Here is a 15677-nt window from a genome sequence, read left to right as displayed (position 1 = left end):
GTTTCCTCAGTGTGTTATGCCCAAAGTGGGATTGCTGGGTCATATCTCTATGGCAGTTCTATTTCCAGTTTTTTAAGAAATCTCCACACTGTTTTTCCATTTAGCGGGCTGTTACTAGTTTTGCATTCCCACCAACAGTGTAGGAGGGTTCCCTTTTCTCCACACCCTCTCCAGCATTTATTGCTTGTAGACTTTTGGATAGCAGCCATCCTGACTGGTGTGTAATGGTACCTCATTGTGGTTTTGATTTTGCATTTCTCTGATGGTGAGTGATGTTGAGCATCTTTTCATGTGTTTGTTAGCCATCTGTATGTCTTCTTTGGAGAAATGTCTGTTTAGTTCTTTGGCCCGTTTTTTGATTGGGTCATTTATTTTTCTGGGATTGAGCTGCAGGAGTTGCTTGTATATTTTTGAGATTAATCCTTTGTCTGTTTCTTCATTTGCTATTATTTTCTCCCAATCTGAGGGCTGTCTTTTCACCTTACTTACAGTTTCCTTTGTAGTGCAAAAGCTTTTAAGTTTCATTAGGTCCCATTTGTTTAGTTTTGCTTTTATTTCCAATATTCTGAGAGGTGGGTCATAGAGGATCCTGCTGTGATTCATGTCAGAGAGTGTTTTTGCCTATGTTCTCCTCTAGGAGTTTTATAGTTTCTGGTCTTACATTTAGATCTTTAATCCATTTTGAGTTTATTTTTGTGTATGGTGTTAGAAAGTGTTCTAGTTTCATTCTTTTACAAGTGGTTGACCAGTTTTTCCCAGCACCACTTGTTAAAGAGGTTGTCTTTTTTCCATTGTATGTTCTTGCCTCCTTTGTCAAAGATAAGGTGTCCATAGGTTCGTGGATTTATCTCTGGGCTTTCTATTCTGTTCCATTGATCTATATTTCTGTCTTTGTGCCAGTACCATACTGTCTTGATGACTGTGGCTTTGTAGTAGAGTCTGAAGTCAGGCAGGTTGATTCCTCAGTTCCATTCTTCTTTCTCAAGATTACTTTGGCTATTCGAGGTTTTTTTGTATTTCCATACAAATTGTGAAATTCTTTGGTCTAGTTCTGTGAAAAATACCGTTGGTAGCTTGATAGGGATTGCATTGAATCTATAGACTGCTTTGGGTAGAATAGCCATTTTGACAATATTGATTCTTCACAATCATGAACACGGTAATGTTTCTCGCATCTTGTTTGTGTCCTCTTTGAATCCTCATCAGTGGTTTTTATAGTTTTTCTATGTATAGGTCTTTTGTTTCTTTAGGTAGATATACTCCTAAGTATTTTATTCTTTTTGTTGCAATGTGAATGGTATTGTTTCCTTAATTTCTCTTTCTGTTTTCTCATTGTTAGTGTATAGGAATGCAAGGGATTTCTGTGTGTTAATTTTATATCCTGCAACTTTACTATATTCATTGATTAGCTCTAGTAATTTTCTGGTAGAGTCCTTAGGGTTTTCTATATAGAGGATCATGTCATCTGCAAACAGTGAGAGTTTTACTTCTTCTTTTCTATCTGGATTCCTTTTAACTTCTTTTCTGCTCTGATTGCTGTGGCCAGAACTTCAACACTATGTTGAATAGTAGTGGTGAGAGTGGGGCACCCTTGTCTTGTTCCTGATTTCAGGGGAAATGCCTTCAATTTTTCACCATTGAGGGTGATGCTTGCTGTGGGTTTGTCATATATAGCTTTTATTATGTTGAGGTATGTTCCTTCTATTCTTGCTTTTTGGAGAGTTTTAATCATAAATGAGTGTTGAATTTTGTCAAAGGCTTTCTCTGCATCTATTGAGATAATCATATGGTTTTTATCTTTCAATTTGTTAATGTGGTGTATTACATTGATTGATTTGCAGATATTAAAGAATCCTTGCATTCCTGGGATAAATGATCAAATTCTTACAGAAGTCTATGACCTGCAAAAGTTAAAACTACTGTGTAAAGGTTATTTAACATTTTGGAGAGAACATGTCGAATTTTGGAACTAAAAATAAATTATGTACTTTATCTGGAGCAGTGCTTTTCAACAGGGATGATTCTGTACCCTGGAGGATGGTCATTTATGTCTGCAGACATTTCTGGCTGGCAGGAATGGGGAGGGGGTGCTAGTGTAGTAGGTAGGGGGTAGAGGCCAGCTGTTCTGAGAAGTATCCTACAAGCACAGGACAGCCCCTGACCACAAAGACGTATCTGGTCCAAAACGCCACTGGTGCCCACTGGTGAGAACAATGAACCTTGAGAGTATGAAGGCAGACTGCAAAAGTTTAAATAACTTCCAACTAAAATGGATAGCTCCTATTTCCCTGTCTGATGCGTCTTCCTCTTAACCACCTTGTGGTCATTTCAACTTCTCCTCTAAACAGAATATGATAGCTGTCATTTCCTTTGGCTTATTATGTGCTATGTACTAAGTGCTTTATAAAGATCATCTAATCTGAACAACTCTGAAAAAGATCTATTACCCATATTGATCAGATAAGAAAATTTTATCTCAAAGTACTTCTCATAAATATGCACACTCCTTTCCAGGAAGAAGTCTAACGTGTATTTAGTTAATTTTTAATTCCAGCCTTCAAAGTTCATGTCCTTAAAAGTGTGTTTGTGTTCTTGTATGTTTGTGTTTTGTTAAATTTTGATGTTTTAGATTTTATGGAAGTCTTAATTTTTAGTAAATGTATACTATATACAATAGTAGGTCTTTAAGCATAATGTGTAAATAACTTTAAGGATATATGAAATGTTAAGGCAGTTAACATTGATTTGAGTGACATTCATAAACAGTTGGACATGCTTTCTAAAATCTCAAAATTATAGTCTATTTTATAGCCTACGTTATCTGTTTAGTTACTAAAACCATGTCATTTAGACAGTGTATTTTGAAGTAATAAATGGGAACAGTTTTAGAATTTCATTCCAGATTTTACAGTCATTCATGCCTTCTTAATTTGTTGAATGCCTCCTTACTTACCATCCTACCTGTATAAGATGGTTGTGTTTGTAAGGTCTGTCTGAAATCTTATCCACAAAGTTGTCACTGTATCATAGACTTACCATTTCTAAAATGGATGGCCGACCTTCCAATTGAATGTGAACACTGGCTTCTTTTCCACTGTCCATTTTCCCAAAATGGCACGAGATATCTAAGCAATATGGATCAGCTTTCATGCAGTACTTTAAAAAAATACAAAAGAGCTATGTTAAAATTTCAACATTTTAAAAAAGATGGCTAAAATATTTTATGTGGAATTCAAGATCTGCTCCCATTACTGGCATGTGCAAAAATTTATCTTGCTATAAACATGGAATTAAGGATATGCTGTCATTAGTGGCACTTAAAAATTATCTTGCTTCAAAGAAAACACAAATATTTACAGTAAATTAGAACAAAAACAAGTATTCGAGCTGTATCATATGTTTCATTATTTTTATGAAAATATTCTGGGATAGAAAAAGACACATAATGAGGGTATTTGCTTAGTTACATGTTCTGTGATCAAACTTGGATCAGTTGGAGGGTTTCCCTGTCCCCCCCAACTCATATATTCACTAAAATGAAAAAGAGTGGAAATTTCATGCAACCAGAGGTGGTTCAGCTGAGGACAACATCGCGACCAACCCCCTAAAGGGTTGGGTACAATGTCTGGTTGGCATGAATTGGGCACTTAATGACTAGTATATAGTATATATTTAACCCTGGGTCTATCGCAACTCTCCAGTCATGCCTATTCCTCACACACAAGGACATTACCTGACTTGGCTTCTCTCCTAAACTCAACTGACAGTTCAAACCTCTTGGTCCTTGGTTTTAAGTGTTTCAGTCCCGTATGTTGGAAAGCAAAAACTACATCTGAAATACTAAAACTTACCAGGAGCCTCTTATCAGTCTTTGACAGAAATCGGAATATATCTCTAAGGGTCTCCATTGTGCCTTTTTGCTGGTCTGATCCACACTTTCTTTGATAATTCTCAAAATGGCATTCTCCAGCAGTAGTCTATAAAGACAGAGAGCAAGAGAACTCTTACCCATTATTGGAAACAGCTACATGGCTTTAAAACTTACCTTTCAAAGCTTACCTTTTCAGAAATGTATCAAATACTTCTAAAATTAGGTGAAAATATTTTTTGACAGATTTGGGAGAGATTAAATCTTTGTGGTTAAAAAAATGCAACAAAACTCAGAAAAATTTTAGAGGCTTGATATAGTCCTAAATTGATCAAAGGGCCTTAACCTTAAAAAAATTAGGGCAGTATGAAAACTGAACATTAGCATGAAACTGCACATTTCCTTAGCTTTTAGACATACAATAAAGTGTTACAGCAGCCTGCCCTACCATCTCAATCTGGAATTCAAGTAGGATTTTTAAGGATTACCTCTGAAATCTACTGAGTGGATTTACTTGCTGATTGCTTGTCTTAAAACTGGGAAGGTAAAAATAATTCAGATAGAATCAACATAAGAATATTGATTCTTAGTAGTTATTTGATAATAAAAGGCTGAAGTACTGATTTTTCAACATCGGTCTCAAGCTTTATGGAGAATCCAATAAAAAAAATCTACCAAAAGATAGAGCATAATTTTGTTATTGTCACATGTAGAGATTCCAATGTAATCACACAGTTCTAATGCAATAGTCAAAGTGTACACAATAAATGCATGGCGAATTCATAGCTGAGACTAAGTGTGACTGAAGTAAGGTAACAAATCTCCATTTTAGCAATATGTCTTAGAACAAAGGAAGGAACACCATTTTTACCTGGACATCCAAAACGTTGAACAGCTTATCGGTTCGGGGACTAAAAGAATTTGGTATCATTATTTCCACACTAATATTTGGAGCCATGCTTTGGCCGGTGTTGATGACCTGATAAGCAAAAAGTTTTAAACACTCAAAAAACACGTTTTATAAAAGTACAGATACCAATGAGCTTCTCAGGTGAACCCGTGTATTTCATGCAACATTTATAAGGGTGGAGGTTTGTAGTTGGCACCTGCACAGCAAAGGGAGATAGAATATCCACTACCAGAACTTTAAAATGTTTGCTAATAATATAACTAGTCATTATTCCTAGCCCTTTCGTTTTGGCGATTAGAACAAAATGTCTGCACTGATGGTTTATTGCAGAAATAGTCTGAAGAAAAAGACATCGATAATATACAGTTCAGGGGGTTAGGGTCACTGACCCTCAGTGCAGTTGAAACTCCAAGTATAACTTATAGTCAGCCCTCTGTATACATGATTTCTCTGTAGTCACAGATTCAACCAACCAACAGTTCTAAACTATAGAATTTACTATTGAAAAAAATCCACATCTAAGTGGACCATTGCAGTTCAAATCACTGTTGTTCAAGACTGTACCTTGGTATGGCACATTACTCATCTAAAAAACCGTGACCAATTGTCCTTATAACTACTCCATGAGGTGGGCTAACATTTTATTATTCGCAGACGCAGGAAGATGCTAAGAGGTATTAATGTTGTATCCAAGATGACAGTTAAAAAATGGCAAGAAGTGGGACGGAAACCTAGGTATCCTAATTCTAAATTCTATGTTGTTTTCATAAAGTCATTCTGTGCTGAGAGAATAATCATCAGCAATGAGTAAAAATATACTTAAGTTCAGGGTAATTATAATGCGGAAGAACTCAGAAAATTAGAAAAGGGTAAGTTATTAGGGTTTAGGGGGAAAAAACAGGTTTTTAATAATATGCATAAAGGGAAGATATTTCTTGATAAATGATAAATATGATTCTTGATCATGATAAATATAAATAGCAAATATCATATATAATATATATATATTTGTAGTTATTTGATAATATATATAAATATCATATAAATATCAAATTCTTGATAAATGATAAAACAGTTTATCATTATCATTGATAAATCTGGGGATTGCAGAACCCTGAAGAAGAAAATTGAGCCAAAATACTTAGTGATCAATGCAAGGAAAACAATAGAATGGGAAAGACTAGAGATCTCCTCAACAAAATTCAAGATACCAAGGGAACGTTTCAAGCAAATATGGGCACAATAAAGGACAGAAGTGGTTTGGACCTAACAGAAGCAGAAGATATTAAGAAGAGATGGCAAGAACACACAGAAGAACTGTACGAAAAAGATCTTCAACACCCAGGTAACCACGATGGTGTGATCACTCGCCTAGAGCCAGACATCCTGGCAAAGACAAGTGGGCTTTAGGAAGCATCACTATGAACAAAGCTAGTGGAGGTGATGGAATTCCAATGGAGCTATATCAAAACCTAAAAGATGATGCTGTGAAAGTGCTGCCCTCAATATGCCAGCAAATTTGGAAAACTCAGCAGTGGCCACAGGACTCCAAAAGGTCAGTTTTCATTCCAATCCCAAAGAAAGGCAATACCAAAGAATGTTCAAACTACCACACAATTGCACTCATCTCACATGCTAGCAAAGTAATTCTCAAAATTCTCCAAGCAAGGCTTCAACAGTATGTGAACTGTGAACTTCCAGATATTTAAGTTAGGTTTAGAAAAGGCAGAGGAACCAGAGATCAAATTTCCAACATCCATTGGATCATTGAAAAGCAAGAGAGTTCCAGAAAAAACATCTGCTTTATTGACTATGACATGGAACAACAGACTGGTTCCAAATAGGAAAAGGAGTATGTCAAGGCTGTATATTGTCACCCTGCTTATTTAACTTATATGCAGAGTACATCATGGGAAACTCTGGGCTGGAGGAAGCACAAGCTGGAATCAAGATTGCCAAGAGAAATATAAATAACCTCAGATATGCAGATGACACCACCCTTATGGCAGAAAGTGAAGAACTAAAGAGCCTCTTGATGAAAGTGAAAGAGGACAGTGAAAAAGTTGGCTTAAAGCTCAACATTCAAAAAACTAAGATCATGGCATCTGGTCCCATCACTTCATGGCAAATAGATGGGGAAACAGTGGCTGACTTTATTTTTGGGGGGCTCCAAAATCACTGCAGATGGTGATTGCAGCCATGATATTAAAAGATGCTTACTCCTTGGAAGGAAAGTTGTGACCAACCTAGACAGCATATTAAAAAGCAGAGACATTACTTTATCAACAAAGATTCATCTAGTCAAGGCTATGGTTTTTCCAGTAGTCATGTATGGATGTGAGAGTTGGACTACAAAGAAAGCTTAGCGCCAAAGAATTGATGCTTTTGAACAGTGGTGTTGGAGAAGACTCTTGAGAGTCCTTTGGACTGCAAGGAGATCCAACCAGTCCATCCCAAAGGAAATCAGTCATGGGTGTTCATTGGAAGGACTGATGTTGAAACTGAAACTCCCAATATTTCGGCCACCTGATGTGAAGAGCTGACTGTTTTGAAATGACACTGATGTTGGGAAATATTGAAGGCAGGAGGCGAAGGGGACGACAGAGGATGAGATGGTTAAATGGCATCACTACTCAATGGACATGAGTTTGTATAAACTCCAGGAGTTGGTGATGGACAGGGAGGCCTGGCATGCTGCAGTTCATGGGGTCATAAAGAGTCGGACATGACTCAATGACTGAACTGAACTGAAAGCCTTTGACTGTGTGGCTCACAACAAACCCTGGAAAATTCTTCAAGAGATGGGAATACCAGACCACCTGACCTACCTCCTGAGAAATCTGTATGCAGGTCAAGAAGCAACAGTTAGAACTGCACATGGAACAATAATCTGGTTCCAAATCGGGAAAGGAGTACGTCAAGGCTGTATATTGTCACCCTGCTTATTTAACTTCTATGCAGAGTACATCATGTGAAATGCTGGGCTGGATGAAGCACAAACTGGAATCAAGATTGCTGGGAGAAATATCAATAACCTCATATATGCAGATGACACCACCCTTATGGCAAAAAGCAAAAAACCAAAGAGCCTCTTGATAAAAGTGAGAGAGGAGAGTGAAAAAGTTGGCTTAAACTCAACATTCAGAAAACTAAGATCATGGCATCTGGTCCCATCACTTCATGGCAAATAGATGGGGAAACAATGGAAACATTGACAGACTATTTTCTTGGGCTCCAAAATCACTGTAGATGGTGACTGTAGCCCTGAAATTAACAGATGCTTGCTCCTTGGAAGAAAAGCTATGACCAACCTAGATAGCATATTAAAAAGCAGAGACATTACTTTGCCAACAAAGGTCCATCTAGTCAAGGCTATGTTTTTTCCAATAGTCATGTATGGATGTGAGAGTTGGACTATAAAGAAAGCTGAGTGCCAAAGAATTGATGCTTTTGAATGTGGTGTTGGAGAAGACTCTTGAGAATCCCTTGGACTGCAAGGAGATCAAACCAGTCCATCCTAAAGGAGATCAGTCCTGAATATTTATTGGAAGAACTGATGTCACTGAAGCTAAAAGTCTAATACGCTAACCACCTGATGCAAAGAGCTGACTTATTGGAAATGACCCTGATGCTGGGAAAGATTGAAGGCAGGAGGAGACAGGGATAACAGAGGATGAGATGGTTGGATGGCATCACTGACTCAGTGATGAATTTGAGTAAGCTCCAGGAGTTGGTGATGGACAGGGAAGCCTGATGTGCTACAGTCCATGCGGTCGCAAAGAGTCTGACACGACTGAGCAACTGAACTGAACTGAACTGCCTCCTGAAAACTATAAAACCAACACAGTAAGTTAGGAAAGAGATGTGCTATAATATCTAAATGAAACACCATGGCTCAAAGTCTTGCAATAATATTCTGAACGCAGACACATAGATTAAGAGAGAGTATGCCTGGCTTTGGGACAGGTGGTAACTGCCGTTCTTGGAAGCACAGAGCAGCTGTAAAAGGTGTCAGCCATGGGCCCAGCACTACACAGACCTTTCGACAAGGTCTTCCTGATGCCAGCAAATCACCAAGCTCTCCTGAAATATACTTTATTCGTGTTCATCTAATAACATTTAGACTTCCGAGAACATCTTCATGCTTGAACAACTCATCAAGTCTACAGACTAAAAGCATCTCTAGGCCCAGTCACTCCATTGTAATTTAACTAGAAAATACTTTTTAACAATTATTTGTAAATAAATAGGCCTTCTAGAGTCCAACTCAATTTATCAGGACACAGACCCCCATTGGACTGTGACAGGAGTATTCTTGGGGACTTAAAAGTAGAAGACTACATTTTCCCAATACTAGTGTATTCTAGTATAACAATACAATAACTTGAGTATAGACTCAGGGGCATTTTGAGGTCATCCTTCTTCCACAGATTTGGGGCAGAGGCCCAGGAGTTTGCATTTTGGATAAACATCTCAAGTGATTCTGATACACATTTTAAAAAGCATTGCCTTACAATTATCATGATGTACCTAATCCAGACTCACTCACATTCTATAGATTGTTATATAGCTCTGAGAATGTCTGAGTAGTGCTTTTGATTGAAAAGATATTTTTTGGACACTGTCTCCAATTATTTGCTCATTATCAACATCCATGCTGTAACAAAAATTTCAGTTTGACAATAAATTGTTAATGAATTTATAGCTTACATATTAGTATGTTAATACTTTTGGATGATGATAATATTCTCTACTTTTAAAAAGATTTACTAAATGATACATCACTTGTCACAGAGTCATATACCAATGGCCTGTAAGGCTGACCAGGTGGACATAAGTGGAGATGCAGAGGTAAAACCTTCACTTGGTAATGTTAGGGTTTGTATAAAGCTTGGACCAGGTTTCACCGATTGGCACCAAAAGATGCCTTCCTCTTGACCTATTCTGATTTCTGCATGTATCGCAAGCATATTCAGTTCCTCCCATAACTTTGCCTATTTCAGACATCACCTCTGTTCCCGCTTGTACTGTAAGGAGAGTGGGCTCAGGAACAGGGACAGGACAATGGGTGAGAAGGGACCCCTGAAGCGAGGGCACGCGCCCTGAAGCAGCTCTCTCCCCGCCCTCAGCCAGCTGTGGCCTCCCGAGGCTGAGGGACATCACATGCATGGGATGTCCTCTGGAGCAGTGCCTCAGTAACAGTTCCTTCACATTATGAATACCAAATATGAACACGGTCATCTTATTGTATTCACAATATGATTACCAAATATGAACACGGTCATCTTACATGGAAAGTGAAGTTCATTTTCTCTGTCATGCACATTTCAAACTCATCTTCCTCCTTTGGTCCATACATAAATGAAGTTGGACTTACAAACCTGACAGAAAAGAATTCAGATTTAATTTAACTGTCTTATTTGATGAGGTATTTAAAAAACCTTTCTCTATCATCTGAATATAGCGTATCTCTTAAATATGACATAATTCAGAGTACAGATGCTTCTAAGTACCAAGGAATACTTTTGATATAGGTAAGAATACTTTCTTGTTAAGATAAGAATTTTTGTGAAAATGTAATGAATTTCCCAGGTGGCGCTAGTGGAAAGCTGTGGGCTCTAGTTTGGGTGACAATTTCTCTTCCCACCAATATCCTCTACTTCCTTCCCAACACTGCCAGCTCACTCTAGTGACCGTTCCTTCTCTCTCAACCCTCAAGTGATTCATGCAAACTTGAAAAATATGAGATAAGTTCTTAGCTTTGCCCTTGGGCTCCAATATCCACTTATACTTCAATGTATCTGACAGATTTTTTAATTACTTTTCACCATCCACCAATTCCTGCTGGCTATTTGTAATGAACCCCAAGTCTGGAGAACAATTCAAATACCAATAAGTAGGGCAAGTTTTTGTTAAAATACAAGGTTGTCACTCTTTTACCTGAGATGAGACATATGCATGGTTGGTAATGAAGTTCAAGGAATTTTTCTAGGGAAATCCCAATTCCCCAAGTTGTGCATATTTGGCAGCTAATGAGGTAATATGGGCTTTTTGGTGGCTCAGCGGTAAGGAATCTGCCTACAGCACAGGAGCTGTAGGAGACATGGGTTCGAACCCTGGGTTGGGAAGATCCCCTGGAGGAGGGCATGGCAACCCACTCCAGTCTTCTTGCCTGGAGAATCCCTATGGACAGAGGAGCCTGGCGGGTTACAGTCCATGGGGTCGCAAAGAGTTGGACATGATAGAAGCGACTTAGCACACACGCATGAGGTAGTATGTTAGAGGCTCTTTTACACAGCAGAGAGATAGGTTCAAATGTTGTAGATTTAGGCAGCTTCACAGCTGCAGAGCATTGGTTGCTCAAAATAACAAGATGTGTTTAATCGAAAACCGGGACGACACATTCATCGTAACAAAATCAAGGAGGCGAGATACGCATTCAAATCCAAGAAAGATGGAATCGGCTGCTCTCTCCTCCTCAGTCCTGCCTTCGAAGGGCTTCCCTTTCCCCCTGCTTGTTTTATCTAACTGGAGACTGGGTTCCATGGTTTTATGTTTATATGCCTGTGTGCCATCATTATGGGTGGTTAAAAATGACTGGAGGTGATTTACATTTAGAGGAACTAGAAAAGCCCATCTATTCATTCTATATCTCATATCATCTATTGCTTTAAGAATGCTGTTTTAAACTAAGATTAACAGGCTTAATAATTGCCAGTAAAATCATGAAAGATTTTCTCAATACTATTTTAAAAATTCCTTCTCCTCACATCTGCTTCCTGAATCAGAGAAGGGCCCACTCCAAGAATTACTAAAGTTGTGAGGAGGCGGTGAGTGCTGGCCCGGGTCTGTAGGGGAGGAACTCCGTAACTGCCAGCTGTAGAGAGTGGGCAGGGGGGCCAGCGCTCCCGTATCTGCTCACCCGCCACACACGTAGGTGCAGGGCTGGGACGAGAGTGACGCGGCCAAGCTTCCACTTCTGTAAAGCTCACACGTGCCGTGGCCCCTGGGCACAGCCAAACAGAGTGCACGCCAGCACTCCGGGGCCCTGGCCTCGGCAGTGTATAGCTAAAAAGGCTGCATGTGGCCTGCCAGAGGTTTGGGGGACTCTTCCAGTGAGAAATCTCCTCCATGAGGACATTAATATAAGGTGGTCTCAGTGATGACTACCGAGTAAGTAAAATCACAAACAGCTAAGCAATGGGCTGCAACACCGAGGGTAATTGTTAAGAGAAAACAGCACATGCTCTTTTCATAAGAAACTTTAAACCTGTTTTTGACCAATAATTTAAGAAGCAACAGAACTCAAATCAGGTCAGAATTTTACAGGAGACTTTCATGTCTACTCACCCATGAACTGTTAGCATGACTTCATACTTAAGAGGTATTGTTACAGTCACCTTATTATGCTTCACATCGCCTGTTTCCCCTTCATTTTCACTACAGAAGCAAACAGAAGAGACTCTTAGAATCCAGTCAGCACGAAAATTCTCATCAGAGAGAACTAAAAGGCACCCCACTCCAGTACTCTTCCCATGGACGGAGGAGCCTGGTGGGCTGCAGTCCATGGGGTCGCTAAGAGTTGGACACGACTGAGCGACTTCACTTTCCCTTTTCACTTTCCTGCATTGGAGAAGGAAATGGCAACCCACTCCAGTGTTCTTGCCTGGAGAACCCCAGGGACGGGGGAGCCTGGTGGGCTGCCGTCTATGGGGTCGCACAGAGTCGGCCATGACTGAAGCGACTTAGCAGCAGCATACCTAATATACTTGGAGGTTGGTTTAAAATATGCTTTTTGAAGAGTCAGAATAAAAGTAGATGTAACAGTAAAAAAAGTTTACGTCAGAGCTGGCAGAAACTTGCTGTCATTATCTACACTGCTACTTTGCTATTTATTTCTATGCTATAAAGCTTTAGGTTAGAAGGTCTTTTGTTTTAACAGATCACATAAGAGAAGTTTTCTCCTGCAGATAATGGAACACAGTCCATGGTTCCCCTAAAGTGACCCTCGTTTCTCTCCCCCAAAAGTCAGGGGTTCATCTAACACAGTTGTTTTTTCATAATGAAAAGTACCAGGCGGCGTGTACTGTGATGTTGAGATCCTCTTCTGCTCTGCCGAGTGAGCTGGCATCCAGAAGAAAGCTAACATCTGTCTGAAAAACACAGACAGGGAACGCCCATTTTAAAAATAATCAAAAACATTCTTTTTTGTTTTTACAATCTGAATTTTAGTTTTTCTTATTGTTTACACTCTGTGAAGTGCAGATTTGAGATGATGTTCTAGAAGCACAGGCTACCCCTCAGACAGAGCTGCGGGGAAGCTGGGGGTTTGTGGCAACGTTAAAGCAGCAGCATTCCCATGGTGACGTGCGGAGAAAAAGCCTCCTCTGAGTGCAGAGAGGCAGGTCCAGAACGACAAAATTCGAGATGCTTTAACAACTTGAGTGTGGACTCTTGCCAGAAACGCCTTTTTGTGTAGCAGAGGTAACATGCCTGGCAGATAGAATCACCTGGGGTGGGCTGGGGGGAGTGTTGGAAGTGTGAGATTGGGGAGCAGAATCCTGATGGGACATTCACCTGCCCATCCTGACATAAACAGGTGCCCCCCCCTTTTTTTCTTATTTTTTTAAACAGTGAACATTGCCAAAGATATAAAAATCTCAAAGATCTCAAACCCAGTTAGTTTTGGTTTAACTTCACTTAGCTACTCACTTAGTAAATAATAATAGTAATAATAACAAATTATTTGTATGCAGCACAGATACAGAAAACAGAAAATACTTTATATTCATGTGAGTAACAAAAACTATAAATGCTTACCTTTGATAGATGATCTACATAGATATAACCAACCCTGCAGTCAAGCTTCACTATGCCAGAGCTGTCTGTTACTTCACAGTTTATTTGTTTCTCTTCCTAAAAGGAAAAATGAGACAACTGGTTTAGGTAGAAGGGGACAAGAAGTCTGTCACAAATGTTTAAGGATGGTTTCTGAAAAGAAAGTCATCCCCAGAGAATGTACTTTCTTGGAAGACTATTTTCTATTTAATTTTGGAATAAATCAGTAGGAATAAAAATAAATTACATAAACGTGTATATAAGTATATAGCTAGTCTAAAATTTACATAAATTCTCCACAGAATAATTCTTGGACTCACAGCTTTCAACCATGCTTCTGTGTTCACTATTTAACTCAGTGAAAAGTTATTAAGCAGGGAATTCCTAAGGTCTGCATTTCATTGGCCCTCTTCTGTCTGGGATGTGAGAATGTGATAAAGGTATTTAATTATAAAAACTGTAATCACGATGACACATATAGTCAACTGTTCGGGGAACTATACACTTAGGTACATCTCATAGATGCACGTTCCCTCAGCAGCTGAGTTTTTCCTCTCACCATTGCGGGTAGGCCCCCAAGGCTCCAGTGGAAGTGGGGAGTAGATATCTGTGAGAGGCCAGAAGACTTTCTAAAGGCCGTGAGTGTGAAGAAAGTCTCTGGATGAGAGATGGGTAAATTTTCTAAGAGGCAGAGAAATATCCAAGAAGAAAGTGATTGAGACATTGCTCTTTCAAATTCAACATTACTAATACCTCATGGATGGATTTAAGTGCTCATGACTAAGGCACAATGGTAAAAAGGAAAAAAAAAAAAAAAGCTTTCCAGATGCTCCAAACTCTTCCAGGAAAAGAGAAAGTTGTGTGCAAGCTGGATGACAGGATTTTGGAATTTAACACTGGTTCTAGCATGTTGGAAGTTCTGTGGGAATAAGACAGTATATGTTCACCTACAATGCAGAGCAGTATCTCTAGGAGCCCAGCATGGAAGACCAGTATTGCCCATGTCCAGACCCCAACCGTGAGGAGCACCATCACAGCCCCAGATGAGGATGTACCAGTGAGGAAAGCAATGGCAGCTGGCAGCTTGCTTGCGTAATGGGACAGTCACTTCTGTCCCATAGTAGCATTTGGAAGCAGGAAGTTGACTCTCCTGATCTCAGTCATGTCCCAGGAAACTTGCCATGTTGTTTAGGAGCACAGAGAAAGTAACAACACTGGAAACCTGAGTGCTAAGTGTGAATATTAAGACTCAAACCTCAAATATTTATACCTCAAACTAATAATGTCATTCATGCCATTTAAATTCTTTAAAAAATTAACTAAAATATGTAGTATCATCATGCCATTGTAGTTTTTGATACTTCTTGTTCAGTCACTCAGTCATGTCCTACTCTTTGTGACCCCATGGATTGCAGACATCAGGCCTCCCCATCCCTCACCATCTCCCGAAGTTTGCCCAAGTTCATGTCCATTGCGTTGGTGATGCCATCCAGCCATCTCAGCCTCTGACACCCTCTTCTCCTTCTGCCCTCAGTCTTTCCTAACATCAGGGACTTTTCCAATGAGTCAGCTGTTTGCATCAGATGACCAAAAATATGTTTGATATTTACCAGATCTAAAATCTTAATGAAGTAAAGACCGGTGGGGAGCTTGATATGCAGAGTTGTCTCATACGCATCATCTCCAGCATTAAATAAAGACACGTTCAACATCAATGTCTTCATACTTCCAACAGCAAGATAAGTTTTATTTTCATGTGGTCTAAAAATGAAGTAATATTATTTAGTTTTTGTTTGAGAACTAAATATCCATCTCTTCATTTATTTATCCTGAACATAAAATATTAACTTGGAAATATAACCATAGTAGATGACCCCTTGCAAGTAGATGTAAATCTATGTTAAAAAGAACTCAATTTCCCAGGTTTCAGATAAATTTAGTTATTACACAAGAAAAGTTTTAAAATTTAGTTATAATTAAACTAGCCTGCTTTCTGTTTTTCTGTTTAACTTTCTGCTTCTATCATTTTACATATTTTTCTCATTATTTCAAAATATTTTC

General features: G+C 39.0%; 1 protein-coding gene across 2 annotated transcripts in view; it reads right to left on the bottom strand.

Annotated features, from left to right (window-relative positions):
- ITGA4 (integrin subunit alpha 4) overlaps positions 1–15677 on the bottom strand; it is a 109159-nt gene that overhangs the window by 21054 nt on the left and 72428 nt on the right. The window contains exons 18-25 of one of the 2 annotated variants that reach the window (XM_043487441.1): positions 15227–15377; positions 13599–13694; positions 12852–12931; positions 12129–12218; positions 10069–10159; positions 4740–4847; positions 3852–3977; positions 3008–3156 (exon numbers count right to left, since the gene is read on the bottom strand). In XM_043487441.1, the coding sequence (XP_043343376.1) occupies positions 3025–3156; positions 3852–3977; positions 4740–4847; positions 10069–10159; positions 12129–12218; positions 12852–12931; positions 13599–13694; positions 15227–15377 (874 nt within the window). In that variant the 3' untranslated portion in view covers positions 3008–3024. Of the gene's footprint in view, positions 1–3007; positions 3157–3851; positions 3978–4739; positions 4848–10068; positions 10160–12128; positions 12219–12851; positions 12932–13598; positions 13695–15226; positions 15378–15677 lie in introns of those variants that run through there. The other variant, XM_043487442.1, reaches the window with a different exon arrangement.

Source organism: Cervus canadensis, chromosome 15, assembly GCF_019320065.1.
Source record: "Cervus canadensis isolate Bull #8, Minnesota chromosome 15, ASM1932006v1, whole genome shotgun sequence".
In the NCBI taxonomy this organism is placed as follows: domain Eukaryota; kingdom Metazoa; phylum Chordata; class Mammalia; order Artiodactyla; family Cervidae; genus Cervus; species Cervus canadensis.
This window is presented reverse-complemented; position numbering and strand designations above follow the sequence as displayed.